Source organism: Syngnathoides biaculeatus, chromosome 9 (genome assembly GCF_019802595.1).
Source record: "Syngnathoides biaculeatus isolate LvHL_M chromosome 9, ASM1980259v1, whole genome shotgun sequence".
Classification (NCBI taxonomy): domain Eukaryota; kingdom Metazoa; phylum Chordata; class Actinopteri; order Syngnathiformes; family Syngnathidae; genus Syngnathoides; species Syngnathoides biaculeatus.
In genome coordinates this window covers 13,221,317-13,243,897 of record NC_084648.1, presented here as the reverse complement: position 1 = coordinate 13,243,897, position 22,581 = coordinate 13,221,317, and the positions used below count along the sequence as shown (strand labels likewise).

Here is a 22,581-nt window from a genome sequence, read left to right as displayed (position 1 = left end):
CGACAGTTTTTCGCGGAAAAGCGATGTAAATATTTTCCCAAACTTCATCAGCGGATAATTTTCTTTGAATTTTTTTGATGAATTTCATTATTCAGAACCCACCAAATTTAATTTGATTTTCAAATGCGAGGAAACAAGTTTAAATATTGAAATAGGACATCGGAGAGACAACAAATGAACAACACATTTAGCATGTATTTTCCCATTGCAAGTCCTTATTTCCAAAAATATATCTGACTGACTTAAAATTCAATGTTTTTATAACAAAAAAATGCTCATTTTTTTTACTATGTTATGATGATAGTGCTTCACAGCGAATTTTGGGAAAAGTTAACATGTCACGGAAATCAGGCCCCGAGGCAATGCAAGTTTCCTAGCTATTCACGGTGTTCTGTCTTTCCTTTGCACTTAGCCTTTTTTGGCTGACCACTTAAAATTATCTAATTCAACTATCGAATTAAAAGTCCTTCATATTACCAGAACTGAAAAAATGTCAAGCTCACACGACCAGTTCTAATTCTGCATTCCAAATTTTGAGGAAAAACCCCGCCATAATCCAACCTATAAAACATGTCCTCCTCGTGTTTTGGGAGTACCAAGATGGCGGCCAACTCACTTCAACCAATCGGCAGCCTTTTTTTTTTTTTAAGATCAGTGGTCATCACACAAATGGCGGAAGAACTGTGACGTAATGCCCCCCCCTGCCTTGTTAGTCACGTGGTCATGACGTACCCGAGTTGTGGTACTGGAGCCGAGAGGCAGCAAAATAGCACAGTTTGCTTTTCGCCCAAGTCGTTCACTGTTTTGTAATGTTTCGTCTTTCCGTCGAAAACAGCCAACATTTGACGCGGAATGGAGTCAGAGGGAGGCTATTATGCTGTACGTACCCGAAGTTTTTTGTTTAATAATTTTAACCATTTCCACGTCTATTTGTATGTAGTCGCCTATGGCCTTAGCCAAAGAAGCTAGCATGGGCAAAACCAGGGTGTAATATATTATATAAACTCTTTTGATTTTTTTAATATTGGTGTAAATGACTAAAACGTCACCTTATTTACATTTCATGAGTAGTAAATGCTGCCTTTACAACAATTTTTACCGCTCACTTTGTCTTGACAACAAGAGAAGAATTTGACTAAAAGTCTGCTGGTATTGACTGCTAAATTAATTAACTACATTTATAAACCAAAGTTGGATTTTCAGGTAGACAAAGGAAGCCAACTAAAAGTTGGGGAGCATGGCATGAAGGACCCCAACATAAAAACAAACCAACATACAAGTGAATATAATAAAAAAATAAAACGATGGATAAGCAAAGATATAATTTACCAAACGATCAAATTCAATAAATATTGCAAATCCTCCACCACAAATATTAGTATACATCAATCCCTCAACTATTCGTGTGTCTGTATTTTGGGTTTTTTTCCAGTGTTGAGCCTTTTGCTGAAAAACATACCTATTATATTTTTTTGTGCACTTGCTATACAGTGTCATAAATTGATGCCAAAGCTGTGTCTCAATAGGAATTGGTCTTACTAAGCCCTTTCATGGGGACTAAATTATTTTTATTTTTATATATTCTGGCACGGTAAGGTCGCTATCCCCTGTGGTTCGGGCATTAAAGGAACTGTAAACTGGCTTTAGGTATGAACACAGTTCGCTGGAGTAATACTTTGCGGGATGAAATCAAGTGTTGTTGAAGTAAAGTAATTCCTGTGTGCTGTGTTTGTAGCATGCAGGCTCTTCAGTGGACATGACGCGCAGCGAGGAGGAGTCCCTGGTGGACGGGCCGCTCATTTCAGCTGACGCGCTCCACGCCGCCATCAGGAGGGAGTTCCGTACCGTGCCCACCGCCTGCAGCGCCGTACTGCTGTCTCTCCTCCACGTATGTACACACACGCACATCCCTTGAGCGTTTTGCCAAGTCATACTGTGGTGTTCTATTTGCACAAATTTTGCTTCATCATCAAAGAAATAATGTAATCATAATTTTATTGCCCCACCCCACCCCCCATTTTTTTTGCAGTGTACAATAGAGTGAAGGATTTTGAGGCTATTTTCGCAATGTCGCTTTCCTGTAATATTGCCAGATAACACCAGCGTTTTCAGCCAAGGAAAAAATTCCGAAAATACGAATACTACAGTGTGTGTTTGGGTATTTTTTGCAAAAACAATGAATTTTCTTTGCATCCTCTTTTCATTATGCCTTAGTTTTTTTCTCTGCAATATAGTGGGATCTCAACTTACAGGTGACCCGACCTTAGGAGTTTTTCGCAGTTATGAACAGTTGCTCGGCTGATTAGTTTTTAAAAAAAAAATGGTTTTGCCCTTTGCTTTGTGAGCAAAAATTTGAGACACAGTTGCTAGAAAGTGACAGCAAACCTCATTAAAAGCAGCAGTTTGCCAGCTAGTGAACACATTTACTCTAAAACTAATCACAAACTATTACCGTAATTTCCGGCCTATAAGATGTGACTTTTTTCACACACTTTCAACCCTGCAGTTTATGCGGTGATGCGGCTAATTTGTGTATTTTTTCTAACGCCTGCAAGGGGGCACTCGAGCGGAAAAGCTAAGCGTGAGACCAGTGGTATATATGTGGCGAGGAAGTGACTTTTACCGGGATGTTTTTTTTTTTTTTTTTTAACAGGCCCTGTTAGTGCCGCGCTAGCGTTAGCAATGCGCTAGCGTTGGCGCTGTGCTAGCGTGTTGTTGCTGTGTTACTGCCTTGTCTCAGTGATTTTTACCAGTATGTTTTTAACCGGCCCTATTAGCGCCACGCTAGCGTGTTTCTGCTGTGTTCCTGTCAAGTCTCAGTGATTTAGGTGTTTTTTTTTTTTTTTTTTTTTTCTTTTTTTTTTTTTTAAACCAGCCCTGTTCATGCTACCGTGTGGTTGCTATGTTAGGCTAAGATAAGGTATTCAAACTTTGAAAACTCTTTCGCGTGTACCGTCTTTCTTTGTAAATATCTCGTGTTTCAATCTGGGCACTTGCAGCTTTTACACAGGTGTGGTTTATGTACGTACCAAACAAATGTACTTGGTGAGGCTTATAAACACGTGCGCTCTGTAGGCCGGAAATTACGGTACACATTGTGCATTTAACCAAAACACACAAGTTAGCCTAAAATCCGCGAGCTTAATGCTTACACAGTAAGGGAAATGCTGTAGGCGGGACAAAACAAAACTGCCACCAAAATTATGGAAGTTATAAACCTTGAAACACATACTTTTTTAAACGCAAACAGGTACAACAACAACTGACAGAGGATACAAGAGTGCTTACTTGTATATTTTCTTCATCCTCTGTGAAAGAAGACTGATATTGCTATTGCTGCTTGGTTGCAACAGCAATCAATGGATAGCATGTTTGTGTTTTTACTGCCCCCTGGTGGCCAAGACATACACACGACTGCCTGTAGAATTAATGCTTTTGAAATCATGATGGACAAAGTGTTGATTAATTTAACAGTTTATTGATTACTGTATAATTTTATAAGGTGCAATACTGTAGATTTCTATTTATTTAACATTTTACAAAATGTATTTTTTGGGGGGCGGCACGGTGGATCAACTGGAAAGCGTTGGCCTAACAGTTTTGAGGTCCCTGGTTTGATCCCGGACCTGCATGTGTGGAGTTTGCATGTTCTCCCCGTGCCTGCTTGGGTTTTCTCCGGGCACTCCGGTTTCCTCCCACATCCCAAAAAAATGCAACATTAATTGGACACTCCAAATTGAGCCGAGGTCTGATTGTGAGTGTGGATGTTTGTCCCAATGTGCCCTGCGATTGGCTGGCAACCAGTTCAGGGTGTTCCCCGCCTTCTGCCTGTTGACAGCTGGGATAGGCTCCAGGACTCAAGCGAGCCTTGTGAGGATAAGCGGCTAAGAAAATAGATGGATGTGTTTTTTTTTGGGGTGGGGCTGGAACTTCTCAGTAGCATTTCACCTCATCGCTTGTGTCTTCCAGGTGGTTTATGTGTCCCTGTCTGTGTGCGTGGCCGTACTTTGCGTGTTGAAGCTGGGCCAGGAGGAGGTATGCGCTAACATCCTGGGCCACGTGCAGGGTGAAAGCGCGGTGGTCTTCGGCAAGGCGGCTTTGTGGGTCCTGGTTCTGGTGTTCACCCGGTGCGCCCAGTACCACCACAGCCGGGCCCGCAGCAGAGGTTACCTCCGCTTCTACAGAAGGACCAGCAGGCTCAAGCAACTGCCTCTCGCCGTGCACTCCACAGGTAGAAAGAAGCCCGCGATGTCACATGGCAGACGCTAGGTAGAGCTCATGATGTGCTGAGTGTGGAAAAAAACGTGTGCACGCAGGGAATGTGACGCTGCTGGTCGTCATGGCAGCACCGCTGTCACCCACTGTCCATACCTACATGGTGATCAGTGTCTTGGCCTTGGAGCTACTTGTGGCATTGCCCTGCCTCATCTGCTATACAGGTAATAGGGAGATTATTTGTGGTTATTAAAAAAAAAAAAGTTTAAACAAATCAATATATAATCAGAGGTACTCAATTCATAAAAAAAAAAATACAGATTTATTGATCGACTTTTTGTGCCAAAAAAAAAAAAAATCGGGATTCAGTGAAACACTCCCAGATGAAGTTTAATCCCAAAGTACACAAAAATAATTACGCGTGTATTTGAAACAACCACGTTCCCCTGCCTTCTGAGAGTCCATTTAGCGTAATGCTAACATAGCGTATTTGGAAATTCCATTTAAATTACTAACAGTTACCATTGGTTCGTTTTGGTTTTGGGAACCTTTAAGTCACTGGTGTCAAACTCGAGGCCCGGGGGCAGGATCTGGCCCGCCACGTGATTTTATGTGGCCCGTGAAGCTAAATCTAGAGTGTCAATTTCCATGATCCTTGTAAAAATCTGTTCCAGAATTTCAAATTGTCATAGATCAAAAATGATAAAGTCGAGATATTACAAGCATTTTTGTGTTGCCATACGTGAATAGTTGAAAAACACTTTACCCTTGATTTCTGATTCCAAAACTAGTTCATGAATTGATGATGTAAATATGATGAGATGAAAAAATATTTGTTCCACAGTCATATCGGGCCTCTGAGGGAAACCGGAACAGCAATGCGGCCCACAAAAAAAAAAAAAAAAAAAAGTTTTACACCCCTGCTTTAAGTGATAGATATCCGAACACAAAAGGTGGCGCAATGTAGATGGATAATACTCCCAAGCACATAGTAGTATAAAAAAAACCCTCAAGTTGTGGCGATACGATGAGACCTCAAATAGCTGCAAAATGGCATTTGCGAATTTCCCCATTCCCACATTCACGGGCGAAAACTATCTCCTGTTAAGAATCAAACATTTGCGTTTACTATCTACGAGGTATGTTTGCGGCTTCAAATACTGTGGTTGTAATTTTGATAGGATAGGAAAATGTTAGATTTCACTGCTCGCACGTGCACACACAAAACCCCCACACGATGAGAGAAGGCATTGGCATGACAATGGCCGCCCTGCCCTTTTCAAACTCGACAGCATGACAATCACGCATTCTCCTCCGTCTTCCGTCCCTCCCTCCATCTCGCCACTGATCTGCTGATTTTTCACTTTGGATCACACACACCATTCCCGGCGTATTATTAAGTACCCGCATTCATGCGTCGCCACCATTGTCGTACGCACGCACTTCCTTGGAAAATCAACCCGTCGGGTTTTCGGCGTCTTCACTTTTCGGAAACTTCAACTCGGCCACAAACAACGTGCTATTTTCAACAGTAATGACTCGCGATGATGATTACGTTCATTTAAAAAGCAATTAAATGTCATATTTTCAAACAAAATCAGAAATAATATACGTTTCCCAATTAACTTTTTTTGTCCCCCCACCCCCTTTTTTTAACATGAAAATACTCTAAAACTATTTGTTACTTCCTATCTTTTGAGCTTCCTACCATACCTCAGTTAATCGAACTTTGTGTCTAAATGCAGTACTGCATCTAAATATATTTCATATCCAATGATTTCTAAAAGCTTTTTTTGTGTGCGTGCGTGAAGGAAAACTGCATTTACCAAGTGTCTGATAGGATATTGATCAGGTAGATAGTAAGAATGAAAGGAAATCCATATTAAAGGGGTGTTTTTGCCGCCACAGGGCGCAGATGTTCCAGATAGCCCCACATAGAAACACACAGGTGCAGATAAAGTATTCGTGTTTAGCCTAGCCACAGGCTGGCTAGCCCTCGGCTGCTCCGCCCGCACGTAGACACACACACACACACACACACGGATACATTGTCCCGGTGTTTACAGTGTTTGTAGAGGTCAATCCGTGCCACATTCCAGCATGGATCAGTGTAGCGAGCTGTGACAAAGTGAAGCGTGGAAATAAATAAATAAATAAATAAATAATACCCGTCACGTACTTTACAGTCATGAAAAAATGCAATTCATCCACCCTTGTTTCGTGCTTGGTTGTTCATTTTAATGTCCGGTAGAACTACAGGTGCGTTTGTTCCGACCAATATAACGATGACAAAAATTGCTCAAGAGTAGTTTAAGAGGCGTCGAGCCATTTTTTTTTTTTTATTGCATCCTGCTCATGTCACTGATCCAATAATAACGGCTTCTCCATCCCAGGAACCTGAAAGGAGATTCCTTAGATACCCCATTAGAGAAACTACCGTGGTACGAAATGTTCCATCTGGATTATTTAGTTCCTCGTCGGAGTTGGAATCTTCCTAGAGCAGTGGTTCCCAAAGTCAACTTGGGCCCGGACCCCCAGCGAGTCGTTCAAAAAGCCCTAACCTCGACTTTCGCCAATAATGTAGTGCTGGACACAGCTATGCCATTCTGGTACAAAGAAATACTCAATTTTAGTGGCTCACGTGCTCTTTCTTTTTATTTTTGGATAATAAATCAAAACGTGGTTCAACACTGGAAAGGGCAATTCTCACATCATGATTAGCTTCCAGACGATTTTGTTTTTTCGTCTTCACATCTAATAGAGTTGAAAACCCCGCCTCACACTTGTACGTAGTAACGAAGGGAACATAGTATTCCACGGCTGATTTGGCGAGTTTTGGGAACAGTTCTAACCCCTCGGACCAAAAGGTGCCGTTTGACTTGTTCTCAAATTGTTGACGGATGGCTTCTGACTGACGGAGTTCGGTGAGTTCTTCTTTCTGTCGTCGTCGTCGTGCATTGTGTCAAGATTGAAGCCAAAAGGATCTTGAACTGTTGAGTCTTCTTTTCCAGACAATTCATCAGGCGTATTATTACTCTGTCTCAGACGTCATGTCGCGGACCCCCTGGAAAGGCGTTTTTCACCCCCTGGGGGTCCGTGGACCCCACTTTGGGAACCACTGTCCTAGTCCTACCAGGAACTCTTTGAGGGGATGGGCTTTGCTGGTGAACGTCGATTGGTTGACAGAGCTCTAGACGTTTACAGAGCCACCATTACTGGATTCGGCCTTACTTACAAAAGGCTTGAAATAGGAGTATTAAAATATAATGAAAAGCAAAACTGCAAATCACTGATCGAGTGAGGGGTGCGGGGGGGTCAGGGGGGCAGTGGACCTCACGTCGATTGACTTCAACATGGGCTGTCCATGAAGCCATTTATTTAATTTATTCATTGAACCTTATTGGCCAACTTATCAGTTTGAATCAATCAATCAATTTTAAGACTGCATTTGACTATAAATGTGATTGTTCTCAGATGGCCGGCATGGTGGTAGAGCTGGACGGTGTTGGCCTCACAGTTCTGACATCCTGGGTTCAATCCAGGACCCACCTGTGTGGGGTTCCACTGGGGGCTCCGGTTTCCTCCCACATCCCAAAAACATGCAACATTAATTGGAAACTCTAAATTGCCCCTAGGTGTGATTGCGAGTGCGGTTGTTTGTCTCGATGTTCCCTGCGATTGGCTAGCAACCATTTTACGGTGTACCCCGCCTCCTGCCCGTTGACAGCTGGGATAGGCTCCAGCACTCCTGGTGGCCCTTGTGAGGATAGGTGGCTAAGAAAATGGATGGGTGGATGTTCTCAGATTTGGACCCGTGTGAGGCTTCAAACTCATGTCCCGCTCATTTTCCCGATACTAAATCACATCTACCTTTTATAATAATTGCAGCCTTGTGTTGCACAAAGCAATTGAGATTCACTTCTCAATTGCCTCACCTAGATGAAGAACGACAGACATTCACTTCTAGCTCTGCCTTTCTGTGACTCTTCTAATCTCTCTGTTGCAACCAGGTGACAAAATTCAAGATCAGTGGCCGCTTCTCCCGGAGAACGTCCTTTTTGAAGCCTCGCAATGGTGCCATTTATCAATTGTCAGGTGTTGTCTTGGTCTGTTGATGTCAAAATGTCAACACAATTTCAATACCAAATCTAATATCCATCCATGTTCTTTGCCGCTTAGCCTCACAATAGTCGCGGGGAGTGCTGGAGCCTATCCCAGCTGTCAACTGGGAGGAGGCGGGGTACACCCTGAACTGGTTGCCAGCCATCCGCAGGGCACATGGAGACAAACAACCGGACTCACAATCACACCTCGGGGCAATTTAGAGTGTCCAATTAATGTTGCATGTTTTTTTTGGGGGTGCGGGAGGAAACCGGAGTGTCCGGAGAAAACCCACGCAGGCACGGGGTCAACATGCAAACTCCACACAGGCGGGGTCCTCAGAACTGTGAGGCCAACGCTTTACCAGCTGAGCGCAGTGTGGCGCCCCAAATTTAATCGAACCAGGAAATTCATTGGTACATTCGTGAATCAAAGACATCAGCAGATTTCAACATAGACGGAAAGATTGGAGGAGCCACAGATAGGCATAGCTAAAAGTGGATGACCTGGGAATTACTGTACTATATTACTATATGTAATTACTGTAAAAGTACTGAAACACTGAACAGTTGGACACATTTGAAAAAACGTTAAAAGTTCATTAGTAAAGGTTATCTTGTTTTTTGGCCTGATCACACGAAAAGACAACATCCTTAACCTTTTTTTTTTGCGAGTAGAGTTGGAGAAGGTAATGTAGATCAGTGATTTTCAACCACTGTGCCGCAGCACACTAGTGTGGCGTGAGAGATCGTCAGGTGTGCCGTGAGAAATTATCCAATGTGACTTTTTTTTTTTAATTAACATTTATTAATAATTTTCTGCAAATATTATGTCATTGTCCAGTGTCCGTGCTGTAAAGGCTGGCAGAGTAATGTAATATTTGTCCGTGTGGCAACACGTAGCTGATTGCCTCGTTCCTCCAAGAGAATTAGTGATGCACCTGAGAGGCCGTGGTGACAGTCATGGAGAAGTTTTTAAAAAGGACAACTGCAAACTCCGAACTGGGCCCTGGACAAGATTCTGACCCGGATGAAGGCCCTAGTATGAGTGGGGGGAAAAAGAAAGCAAAGACGGTGAGCTCAAGGCAATATAGTGAAAGCTATTTTTCGTTTGGATTTACTTTCACCGGGGATGAGACGACACGTATTCCGTTATGCCCGGTGTGTGGCGAGAAGCTATCCAACAGCGGCATGGTGCCAAGCGAGCTTAAATGCCATCTCCAAACGACACACCCGTCGCTTCAAAACAAGCCGATAGACTATTTTGTTCGCCTGCGTGTAAACACAGAGAAACAGGCAACGTTCATGACAAAAACCACAATGGTAAATGAGAAAGCGCTCAAAGCTAGTTACCTAGTCGCCGAACTTGTTGCTAAATCAAAAAAGCCGCACACTGTGGCAGAGACATGATTATACTACCAGCCTGTAAAGCCATTGTCAACGAGATGCTCGGCCCTGATGCGGTTAAAGACATAGCTAAAGTCCCGCTCTCTGATAACACAATTGCCAGGCGTATTGATGACATGTCTCCAGACATCGAAAGCCATGTTTTGGAAAAGATACGCATCAGTAGGAAATTTGGGTTGCAAGTTGACGAGTCTACGGATATTAGTGGACATTGTCAGCTCCTGGCCAATCTGCGTTTTGTGGATGGAGATGCCACTAGAGAAAACTTCCTATTTTGCAAGGCACTGCCAGAAAAAAACAACTGGAGAGGAAAATTTTCGGGTCACACACTGATGGAGCTGCAGCCTTGGTCGGGCGCACCTAAGGCTTCGTGAATAGAGTGAAGGAAAGAAACCCAGATCTGATTGTTACGCACTGTCTTTTTGCACCGTGAGGCCCTTGTTGCTAAGACTTTACCAGCAGAACTGGTTCCTGTGTTGGACGATGTGGTGCGCATAGTGAACTTTGTAAAGACACGACCTCTGAAAAGCCGTACATTTGCATCTCTGTGTGAGGAAATGGGAGCGGAGCATAAAGCCTTATTGCTCCATACGGAGGTCCGTGTGTGTGAGCTGCGAGAGGAACTTAAAATGTTTCTGACAAATGAGAGGTCTGATTACTCAAATCTGTTTGCAAGTGATGAGTTGTGCGCAAAGCTGGCATACCTGGCTGATATATTTCATCATCTTAATGAACTGAACACAAGGATGCAGGGCCGAAATGAAAACCTGCTTACAAGCACAGATAAAATAAATGGATTCCGTTTAAAGGTGCACCTCTGGCAACAACATGTGCAACGTGCCAACCTGGAGATATTCCCACTCACAGACAAACGGCAAAGCAACACTGCTGCACTGTCTGATGTAATAGGTAAACATTTGAAAAGTCTTGAGGAGAAGTTGTCATTTTATTTCTCTTCAGCCTCCACTGAATGCTTTGACTGGGTTAGGGACCCATACAGCTCGGCATCAGTTGTTGGAAAGGACATGACTTTACAAGAGCAGGAGGAACTAACTGGACTGAAACAGGATCGTGGTTTAAAACTAAGATTTGCTGATCTTCCTTTGGACAGTTTTTGGTTGACTGCTGCCAAGGAGTTCCCCATTCTGGCCAACAAAACTGTTCTGACATTGCTCCCATTTTCCACAACGTATCTGTGTGAGCTGAGCTTTTCAAGCCTAACTGCTATAAAAACTAAAAACAGAGAGAGACTGAGAGCTGTTGAAGAAGAGCTTCGTGTGTGTCTTTCTTCTATTCCTGCCAGGATATCGGCTTTGTGGTCATCTAAACAGGCCCAGGTTTCACACTGACTGAGTATAAATAAATTGAGAAATTATATTGTAATTAAATATACTATGCAGAGTGTCATTTTGTAACATTTTTGGTTAGTGGTGTGCCACAAAATTTTTCCAATGTAAAAAATGTGCCGTGGCTCAAAAAAGGTTGAAAAACACTGATGTAGATGATGAGTTCATGGGGGGGTTCTGCGAGGAGCCGAAGATGGGGAGACCCTGCAGCCATGGAGTCCATACAGGAAGGCCTCGTTCTACTTCTCTTTGAAGTGCGTGTTGGCTTGTGAGCGTGTGTTTGAGGTCTCCGCTGTATGGTTCTGGCCTCTCATTTGAACATGAATGCGGCCCACGGACTCCACGCACATCAAAGCCACGCCTTGGCCTTCAAAGGCTCGACCGCTCATGCATCTGCGCTGCAAAAGCACTGCGGGGCACGTGGTGGCTAGAGCATGCGGCAAACTCGAGAGTGTACCACTGCGTGCCAGTTCACGGCTAGCACAAGTTAGGCTAACGTAGCGGTCTGTATTGGAGCTTGGCACAAATTGCTAATGTTAGCTGCTAGCATTGGAGTTTGTGCGTGTACGCAAATGTAAGTAGCTAATGAAACTATCTATATCTTCACTTAGCACTTTTTGTCAAACAGTACAGTTGATGATAACCAAAAGAAAAGGCAATGAAACAAACCGCGGTGTGGGGCAGCCTCACATGCATCTGTTTTCTCTGTCATTCGGCGGCTAGCTCAAGCTAATGTAGCAGTCTACATCAGTGGTGTCATACTTGTTTTTTTCATGGCCCACATTGTTGTTTCAGGTTCCCTAAGAGGGCCGTTATGACCGTGGAACAAAAATATTTAATCACTTCATCATATTTACATCATCAATTCATGAACGAGTTTTGGAATCAGAAATCGAGGGTAAAGTGTTTTCCAACTATTCACGATATGTGTCGCAAAAATACTTGTAATATCTTAACTTTATCATTTAAAATATATGACAATTTGAAATTTTGGTACACGTTTTTACAAGAATCATGGAAATTGACACTCTAGATTTGGCTTCACGGGCCACATAAAATCATGTGGTGGGCCAGATCTGGCCCCCGGGGCTTGAGTTTGACACCCGTGGTCTACATGTTTACTCTTTTTTTGTGGATGAAAATACAGCAGTTGGTCTTAAAGTCCAATCAAGCTCTGGCCTCTTTTGTGCTACTACCACCGTCCTGCCATCTGAAAAATTTGAATGAAACGTAATGCTAATCTATTAGTATTTACACAGTTTGCTCGAAGATTGTGTTGTCATGCGCAAAGTTTACTCTTTCACATCGCGCTTGTTCACAATGTTTGCCCGAATGAGAGTGTCCACAGTTTGGGATCCAACCCTCAGAACAAAATGGTGTCGCTATCCAAATGCAGTGGAACTTCTCGAGTTGGACCAATTCCGAAGTCGCCTTCAATGTTAAGAGATTGAGACTTTGTCTCAGTGACCATTTAAAGAATTAAACTTTGGAGTGTTTTGTCTTTCTTTGGCTTTTTTGGTGGCTTTTGAAAATTTGGCAAAATCTGTGTTTAAAGTAAAAGAATAAACACATAATGTGGTTTTGTGAAAAGAGCAGGGTCATTATCAAAGTCAAGGTTAAGAACGTTTTGTTGCTCTTCCGACTAAAATGGCCACTTTCAACCAAAATGGCAGATTTCTCCCTCTCTTCTGTTTGTTTGATTAAAAAATAACTTTTGTTTGTATACTCCTAAGAGGCACTCATACCCCAATTTACGTTGCTCATTAAAACTGGCTTCGGGGGCTAAATTAACGAAAAACAATTGTGGAGGGCACAACTGAGCCACTCAAAACCCAAACTTGTCTTGTCTTTGCGTACAATACAACCTCGGTTCTCTACAACAATCCATTCCAGAAGGCGGTTCGAGAAGTGATTTATACGAAAACCAAATCAATATTTCCCACGTCTGCATACAGAGGGTGCGTGATACACAATAACAACGCGCGTTGTGGATCAACTGGTTGGGCCGTGTGTGTTATGTTATTTCTGGGTTTTTTTCGCAGTGCATTCAAATTTACAATAACACGGTCAGCTGATCGGGCTGTGCGCATTGTTATTTCCAGGTTTTTTCGCCGGCCTGGGAAGTGTGTTGTGCGTCAGCTGGTCGAGCCGCACGCGTTATGTTTTTTCCAGGTTTTGTCGCAGGCGTTCGAAAACAGAAGCAGAAAAATCTCTAAATTTTCGTTCGAAAACCGATTGTTTTTTTTTTTTTTTTTTTTTTTTTTCAAGAATTGGGTCGTTTGAGAACCAATTACTCACTGTATATGGTTTCATGTGATATTTTTACATCTATTAATGATACATGAAATTCATCCACATTTTATGTTGCGCTGTAAAACTAGCTTTAGTTTAAAATTCAGGAGTGCGTACTGGAGCCAAAATGGCCACTTTCAACTCAAAATGTAGACTTCCTGATTCTTTCCAGACTTTTGAGGAGCTAGTCGCGACAGCTACTGTATGACTACCAGCTTTCATCTAAAGAAAAACATGACTTCAGATGCTGAATTCTTTTCTAACTTTTTGAAGGCCCTAATTAGCTAGATTTTCCACTTTAAACGAAAATGGCAGACTTTTGTCTTTTCAAGTCTGGTTTCTTGGGACATTTTTGTTGGTCTCATCATGATGGATACGCCTGGTAAATTCCATGTTGCTAAGGGTCTGAATTAAGAAATACAAAAACTAAAATCATGCAGCTAATTTGACTTGTTTGGTCAAGAGAGTTCTGTCGTGTGTCAGAATTCTGCCCGCAAGTGACTAACGTACTGTCATATCTCCTTTTGCTTACAATATTTCTCTCTTCCTTTGATGGGTCGCAGCCCCATGTCCGTTGGGAACCCGCTCGCAAGGTGGGCCCAGCATGAACCGCCATTACCCTTTAGCGCCTCAGCCGCCTCGCTGTAATCACCTGGAAATGTCCGCCCTTCCCCACAACTGATTGCCGCTCCTCAGATCTCTGACCCGGGCCCGGTCTGAGCACTGTTCGTGCACTCACGTGTGTGTGTGTGTGTGAGAGAGTGAGAGCGCGATTGACAAGAAGGTGTGAAATGTGGCACCCCCTTTTCAACTGCTCCTTCCTACCCTTACATCCATACCTCTATCCATCACTCCTTTATTTGTGACCGTTTCCAGTCAGCATCACGTCATCAAATTGCCCAACTAAAACACAGTGCAGTCGGTATGAAAAAAAGATAAACGATACAATGTTGGTATGTTGGATACTAAATATGGCAGCATTGTAGTAAAAATATATACATCTCAATAGTTCAGAATTAAAGGGGAAGTCCACTCATTGAAAATAACAATGTATCAGATAGGTGATGTCATTGGTACTGTAACTTTAAAATAAAGATTTTCGTCAGATATCATTTAAGGTTGTTTGTATCGGCAATTTTGAATGTTCCCGGTCGCTGGCATTTTGGGAGTCAGATGAGCGGATGTGACTTGTCATGTGCTTGGTTGCGTTCCTACGTAGTTATTGTCAGCGGTGATTTCTCGGATTTATCCTCATCTGATGAAGAAATAGAAGTATCGGTGGATCGGGAAGACGGAGGAATACGTCCATACAGATTTGAACCTGTGGCTGTAGGTAATGTTGAATATTCGGATAATTCTTGGGACGGGAATGACGCGGAGTCTGGCGAGCGAGCTCCACCGCCGAAGCTCGGCTAATGGCCTCTACCGCCGCCGAAGCTCGGCTCGCGGTCCGCCGCCGGAGCTCGCTCGTCAGACTCCGCGTCATTCCCGTCCCAAGAAAACATCTGCGGCTGCTGGCCCGGAGCTCCGGGGCCCTTTGTTTACGCAGTTATGACCTGCACGTAGGCCTCCAAGTAGTCAGACTCCGCGTCATTCCCGTCCGAATAACTATCCGAATATTCAACATTATTGACAGCCACAGGTTCAAATCTGTATGGGAGGCCGCTGGCCGAGCTTTGGCGGCGGAGCTTGCTCGTCAGACTCTGCGTCATTCCCGTCCCAAGAACCATCCAAATATTCAACATTATTTACAGCCACAGGTTCAAATCTGTATGGAACTATTCCTCTGTCTTCCCGATCAACCGATAATTCTATTTCTTCATCAGATGAGGATAAATCCTAGAAATCACCACTGGCAATAACCGCGTAGGAACATAACCAAGCACATGACACATCACATCCGTTCATGTGACTCCCATAATGTCAGCGACCGGGAACATTCAAAATTGCCGAAATAAACAACCTTAAATGATATCTGATGAAAATCTTTCTTTTAAAGGTACAGTACCAATGACATGACCTATCTGATACATTATTTTCAATGAGTGGACTTCCCCTTTAAGTAAACAGCAATGGATTACATGAACACATACAGTATTATATGAACACTATTAATATGCATATGTGCAGTTCTGAATGGGAAAAACAAAAGATGCAATGCAGTACCGTATATGATGACGAAACGGTACATGGATTAACAATACTACTTGTGTACATGCAGTTAAGAATGAAACCATGTTTTATAGTCTTGTTGAGCCTCGTCTACAGCAGTTGCATACACCATAATTGTATTACATAACAGGACATTCATATTTGATACATTTTCACAACTCTAGAGTACAGAACAAGTGTGGTATATTCCAAATATTATTCCTATCATGATGCAGCAGCATTTATTGGCAACCCCCTTCCCCTTAAAATACAAAAATAAATGACATACATTTGATTAATTTGTATTTAATGTAGTTGTCATGATCCTGAAAGTCAGTAAATAGGGCAGTAGCATCAAACATACGATTGTGTTGCTCTTTGCTAAATGATTCTCACATACCACTTGTATTTACACACACACACACACGTATTTAGGGCCTAATTATGCAGGAATCCTCAGAATTTCTTTGGATTGTGTGTCAACGCTGCGATGGAGCAAAGCAAAGGTTGCGCTCTTTAGAATCTCCTTGACAATTTCCCCTGAGTGATGGCGCTCGAGCCTTATCAATACCGGGTCCGCTATGCCCTGATAACACTCGCGCTGCTGCTTCCATCTGAGCCCGTCCATTCTCATAATTAAAAAAAAAAAAAACATGTATTGTGAATTCAAAGATGCGTGTTTGCAGATAATTGGTGAAAAAGTCCAAAGACTGATAAGTACTTGGTATTCAGTTGTGGCGATTATAGCATTCAAATGTTTTTCACCATGAGAGTTTTTTTGCGGAGGAGGGGGGCACTCAAACAGCAGCCATTGACACACTTGGGCGACCGGCATGAGTCCCTCCTCCTCCACTGCACTGTAATAGTCACTACAGCGTGCAGTTTAGAGGTGCAGCAACGAATCAACTATCAAATTAATTGACTATTTTAATAACCAATTAATCATTTGGAGACATCGTAAACTTCAACTCAGCTTTTCGCTCGATTAAACACTTTCTGTAGTCCACTTTGAAAGCAGAGTAGACCGATTTGTGTTGTGGAAAACTATGATCAAAATGGCGGACTTGGGGATGACCGGTTAGAGCGTCTGCCTCACACTTCTGAGGACCGGGGTTCAAATCCCGGCCCCGCGTCTCTGGCGTTTGCCTGTTCTTCCCGTGCCTCCGTGGGTTTTCGCCGGCCACTCCTGTTTCCTCCCACATCCCAAACACATGCATGGTAGTTTTCTAAATTGCCCACAGGCCTGAATCTGAGTGTGAATAGTTGTGTGCCCTGCAATTGGCTGGCGACCAGTTCAGGGTGTCCCCCCGCTTCCTGCCCAACGATACCTGGTATAGCCTCGAGCACTCCCACGACACTTGTGAGGAATAAGCATTTCAGAAAATTGATGGATGGATGCTTGAAATGTTTGCCGATATTCAGATATGTTACAAACCAAACTAGTAGCTGAATTTATAAAATGTCAATTGAAAAAAATGGACAAATTACTCTTATTTAAAATAGTCATTAGTTGTAGCTCTAATAGTTAGCTAGCTACCTAGCTAGCTATGCAAATAACTCTGAAATTACATGGTCCCTGGATACTGTAATTTACAGAGCAGAACAATTCCTTATTTATCGGTCTTCACATTTCCATCAATCAATATGTTTCCGTACAGTTCAGTTTGGTGGGAATTTTTTTTGTTTTACATTTGGATTATAAAGTCTATGATGACCCAAACTAGGCGGCACGGTGGATCAGCTGGTAAAGTGTTGGCCTCACAGTTTTGAGGACCCGGATTCAATCCCAGCCTCACCAGTGTGGAGTTTGCCTGTTCCCCCCGTGCCTGCGTGGGTTTTCTCCGGGTGTGCACTCCGGTTTCCTCCCACATTCCAAAAACATGCAACATTAATTGGACACTCTAAATTGCCCTTAGGTGTGATTGTGATTGTAGCTATTTGTCTCTCTATGTGCCCTGCGATTGGCTGGCAACCGGTTCGGGGTGTATCCCGCTCCCTGCCCGTTGACAGCTGGGATAGGCTCCGGCACCCCCTGCGACCCTCATGAGGATAAGCAGCAAAAAAAAAAAATGGATGGATGGATGATGACCCAAACCCAATTTCTAACATTATCTTGCTGGGGTAATGCTGGCAGTTTGACCATAGGAAAGCTGCCCCAGATCTTCGAGAGGATTATTACACTTTGGTGCATAACAAATATTATATAAATTTAAGTTTTTGAAGTTTATCTAAAACAGCAGAACTGTGCTTTTGACTATAACTATAACTATTATGCATGCTCAGACACATAAGCAGACTTTCAAATTTTTTACAAATTTCCACGTTGTTCACCCCAGTAACTCAAAAATTGAATTTGATTTTGCGACTTCCCATATATTCCGCCTCCTCCGGTGGTAACCACCGCTATGCTCCAAACCTCGCCGCTGGGCCCACCCCGCCCCCCTGGGGTGAAGATGTATGTTTAGGGCGTGAGAATTAGAGCTCTAAGTGCAGGATATGGCGGCCCATAAGCGCTAAGTGCTGGTTATAATGTGGCGTGTGTTTGGGTTTGGAAGGCGTCTAGGGAATGGAAACCTGTGTTTTAGAAAAAAAAAAGGGGGGGGGGGACATATTTCCTGCGCACTTTCCCACCTGGGTCGTTATACCGGCTACGAAACTCTCACTTTTTGGTTACGAATTTGTGTCTTGTGGCGGCAACAGGCAGACAACAATTTTTGGGATTGGGGATGTCCTCGGCTTTTTTTCGCTCATTAAAAAAGCTTTGTGACTGCAAATGTTAGTCGAATGTAATTATAGATACTGAGTATAAATGGCTAATAAATAAACAGTGCTAGCTAATGTTTAGCATCGATAGTCACGATCTGAGAAGCAAAAGATATTTGAACCAAAACGGCGGACCAACAGATGTACATTGATGTTATAAAACGACTAACTGGCATATCTTTTGTATTCACTACAAAAGAAAGACTACTATTACTACATCTTACTGAGTCACTTAGTAACTTATTACTGTAGAAGAAGTCTGTTGTTCTTAGTGTCCGCATGACAGTACAATATTTTCTGCCTCTCGATGACCAAGCCAGGCATATCAGAAGGAACAGCACAATGAATTGGATTGGAGCATGAAATCATGATACGCAAACCATCCATCCATTTTCTACCACTTTTCCGGGTCAGGTTGCGGGGACAGTAGCTTCAGCAGGGATACCCAGACTCCCCTTTACCCAGCCACTTCTTCCTGCTCTTCCGGAGGGATCCCGAGGCGTTCCCAAGCCGGCCGAGAGACTTAGTCTCCCCAGCGTGTCCTGGTTCGTCCCCGGGGTCTCTTTCCGGTGGGACTTGCCCAGAACACCTCACCAGGGAGTTGTCCAGGAGGCATCCAAATCAGATGCCCCAGCCACCTCATCTGGCTCCTCTCAATGCGGAGGAGCAGTCGAGCCCCTCCCAGATGACCAGCTTCTCACCCTATCTCTAAGGGAGAGCCCGGACACCCAGCGAAGGAAACTCATTTTGACCGCTTGTATCCGGGATCTTGTTCTTTCAATCACGGAACAGTTTTTTGGTCACAAACTGTTTGTCCTTATATTGTATTAAATTGTTATTACTCTATTTGTGTAATTATGATATTACAAAGTGCTATTTTTCCTTATTAAAAAAAAAAACATTTTTGGGTTGGTGGTGTTGGAACAGATTAATGACATTTCCCTTCATTTCAATGCGGAAAGATGATTTGAAGTTGTAAAACTCGAATGCTTGGTGTTTTGAGATGGCAGCATGGTGATCAGACAAGGAGTAGCGCTCATATTTAACACTAACTTGGGACCAACTTGAAATGTAAAGGCTAGGACTTAAGTCTTCTTAACGTCTTGCACATATGTGATTTACTCCCGCCAAAGACAAATGCTCGCAGTGCCAAAATGTCCTCTGCTTTTGCTCTCCGCAGTTAAAGTGATGATCTTCAACGCGGAGCGAGCCCCGCCCGACGTCAGCCAGGAAGAACACTTGCACAACTTCAGTGTTGCGAGCCAACCCATGGAGACGGGATTCAGGTAGTGACCCCCCACTACATTATTGACGCTGTAAAAGAACTCCCCCGCCATGCTTGTTTAACACAGAGGTTAACTGTGGCACTAACAATGCTAAAAGCTGCCCACCCCCCAGGCATGTGATTGCTCACAGCAAAGAAAAACTAAAAGGTACTTGGTTCTTTTACTACCGCAGTACTCCTGCAAATAGCTGTAACTATTCGTACTTGTAGATCCTGAAACTAAAAGGTTCAAATCGGATGTATATCCACATCAAGTTCCACAAACTTTTAGTTTGTGATACTTGTCATTCCTGGAAGTAAAAACATTGAAATGATAGTCGTACAGAGCGACAGACACCAACCCAAATATATCCGGACCGCCCTTGGGGAGGGTCTTCTGTCCGCACCGATAAATTACCCAAGTGCTACATTTAGATAATCGTTCTGTCATAATTTGTGTAGTTGCTCTCCTCACACGGGCGGCGATACGGCAATGCACTTCCAGGCTAGCGTACTCTACTACTAAAGCATACATTTTGAGCAAAAAATAAATATATTTCTTAAATTATTTTATGATATAAAGTATATCAACTATACATGTATTTCTACGATGCAGTTTATTACCAGGAAAAGCTTAAAAAATGCTTTAAAAAGCCCAATTTTTTAGGCTTGGAACGCGTTATTTCTTTTTCCATTCATTGTAATGGGGAAACATCGATTCGGTTTTCGAACAAATCACTTCTCGAACCGTTTTCTGGAACAGATTGTGGTCGAGTACCAAGGCATCATTGTACTTGGAACTACAAAAAGATTGTCAACCTAACTGCCAGAAAATGCACAGTACACGATAATGCCTTGATCATTTTAAATATATAAAACTCCAAATATTGTGTGAAAAGAAAAAAAGTGTTGATTTCATCATATTTGTATATGAAATTTGTACTGGCTTGTTTGGAGCAGCGTCTGTAAGGTACGTGATAGTCTGACGCAGTATTTGTGTGTGTTTCAGAGAGGTTTCCTGTCTGGAGGAGGTGGTGGAGAAGCAGGCAGACCTGATCGAGTACCTGAAGCAACACAACGGCTTACTGAGCAGGAGGCTGCTCAACCTCACTGCTCAGCACTGAACACCACCATCACCATTCTGGACAACCCGCTAAGCCCCTCCCCCTACCTCCATCCTCCACGCAGTAACGCTGGATTAATGTTATACCTGTACCTGAGACCTGAGACGGACAGCTATGTTGGGGGGGGGGGTAGTTGCACTGAAAATGGCAAGCAGTAGAAGAGGCAACGCGGTTGACGGATCACAGGTGAGAAGGGGGGAGGGGGGGGCGTCAGGGGCAGTTTATCACCGAGTGTCCCGAGAAAGCTGCTACTTCTGCCTTTTTTAAGGACTCTTTGAACATAATGTAAATACCGCTGTCGTAGCCAAAGATCATTTATTGTATATCAATCAATGTGTGCTTCAATTGCGAATAAATGTTTTCCCCTCTGGTCTTTCTTTTTTTTTTTTTTTTTTTTTTTTACACAGCAGCGCCACCTGACTTTTTAAGACCTGGATCTTGTTTTTGTTGTTGTTTGTTTTAACTACTTGAACCATGTGACCCTCATCCCTGCAGGTGAAACGAATAATTTGGCGTATATTTAATGGTACCTCGAGATACAAGTGACCTAAATTGCGAGTTTTCCGTGATAAGAGTTGTCATTTTAGGGATTTTTTTTTTTTAAAGATATGAGAACTCTATGGTGGAAGTAACCTCATCTCATCTCAACTCACTTCACGATAAGTAATGTATTTTTGCAAATAGAAACGATTTCATTGAAAAAAAATAAAACAGGCTTCAAGCTGTTTCAGGCCACTCTCGGTCAAAGTTGACTGTCAAACTAAACATAAAACAAGGAGTTACAATGTACATTAAAAACTGCCAAACTGTCTAAACCAGGGGTGTCAAACTCATTTTTGTCACGGGCCACATTGTACTTACGGTTTCCCTCAAAGGGCCGTTATGGCTGCGAAACGATAAAAATCTTCAACCACCTCATCATAGTTACACATGAAATTTGTGAACAAGTTTTGGAATCTGAAATCAAGTGTAATGGGGTTTTCCAACTATTGTTGTTTGGTAACACAAAAATGCTTGTAATAGTGCAACGTTACCATTTTATGATATGACAATTTGAAATTTTGGTACAGGTTTGAACAAAAAATAAATAATAATTGAAGTTGATAGACATGATTTGCCTCTGCGGGCCCACATAAAATCATGCAGCGGGCCAGATCTGGCCCCCGGGCCATGAGTTTGACACCTGTGGTCCAAACAGAGGCCTTTCTCGCTTGATGCTGATAGTAATTACTAATCTTTTTTGCCGTGCTTTATCACTTTAAGCAATGACTTGAGCACAAGTGGTTCAACATGTACTCAGTTACAACAGTACTCTAATATCCCGTTTTTCCTTTGAGAAAAATGACCAAGATTAGTGCCGCACTGATGATGAAGAGTTTTGACAACTGCTTTCAGTAGCAGTCACTCATCCCTTACCAGGGAGGGATTCTTACTGACATCATGAGAAAATTATTGATAAGCAACCTGTGGAAATAACAAATACCAGTATATTTTATATCGTGATATACATTTTAGGCCAGGGGTGTCAAACTCATTTTTGTCGCCGGCCACACTGTACTTGCGGTGTCCCTCAGAGTGCCGAAAACTAGTTTTGGCACGCGAAATCAAGGGTAATGGGTTTTTCCAACTATTGTTGGTTGTTAACACAAAAATGCTTGTAATATCACACTGTTATCATGATATGACAATTTGAAATTTTGGTGCAGATTTGAACAAAAAAAAATAAGTCATGGAAGTTGATATACATGATTTGCCTCCGCGGGCCACATAAAATCACACGGCGGGCCGGATGTGGCCCGCGGGCCTCGAGTTTGACTCCTGTGTTTTTGGCCATGTCGCCCAGGCCTCGATGACGCACACAATGACAAATAAACAGAAAATAGACTTCACCCGTTTTGTTTTAAAAGGAATAAAATGTC

At 42.9% G+C, this 22,581-nt stretch overlaps 1 protein-coding gene across 1 annotated transcript; it reads left to right on the top strand.

The window, feature by feature from the left end:
* Positions 1-692: 692 nt before the first annotated feature.
* Positions 693-21,024, top strand: tmem192 (transmembrane protein 192). The gene is made up of 6 exons (XM_061829923.1): positions 693-879; positions 1,736-1,888; positions 3,970-4,231; positions 4,317-4,439; positions 19,455-19,560; positions 20,548-21,024. The coding sequence occupies exons 1-6, from the start codon at positions 853-855 to the stop codon at positions 20,660-20,662; spliced, it is 786 nt and encodes a 261-aa protein (XP_061685907.1). The 5' UTR covers positions 693-852; the 3' UTR covers positions 20,663-21,024.
* Positions 21,025-22,581: the final 1,557 nt, after the last annotated feature.

Excerpts from the sequence above, each read along its gene's own strand:
- tmem192 (XM_061829923.1), top strand. The coding sequence starts at position 853 with ATGGAGTCAGAGGGAGGCTATTATGCT. Across the intron at positions 4,232-4,316 it reads TCTCGCCGTGCACTCCACAG|GGAATGTGACGCTGCTGGTC; the intron begins GTAGAAAGAAGC and ends GTGTGCACGCAG. Across the intron at positions 4,440-19,454 it reads CTGCCTCATCTGCTATACAG|TTAAAGTGATGATCTTCAAC; the intron begins GTAATAGGGAGA and ends TGCTCTCCGCAG.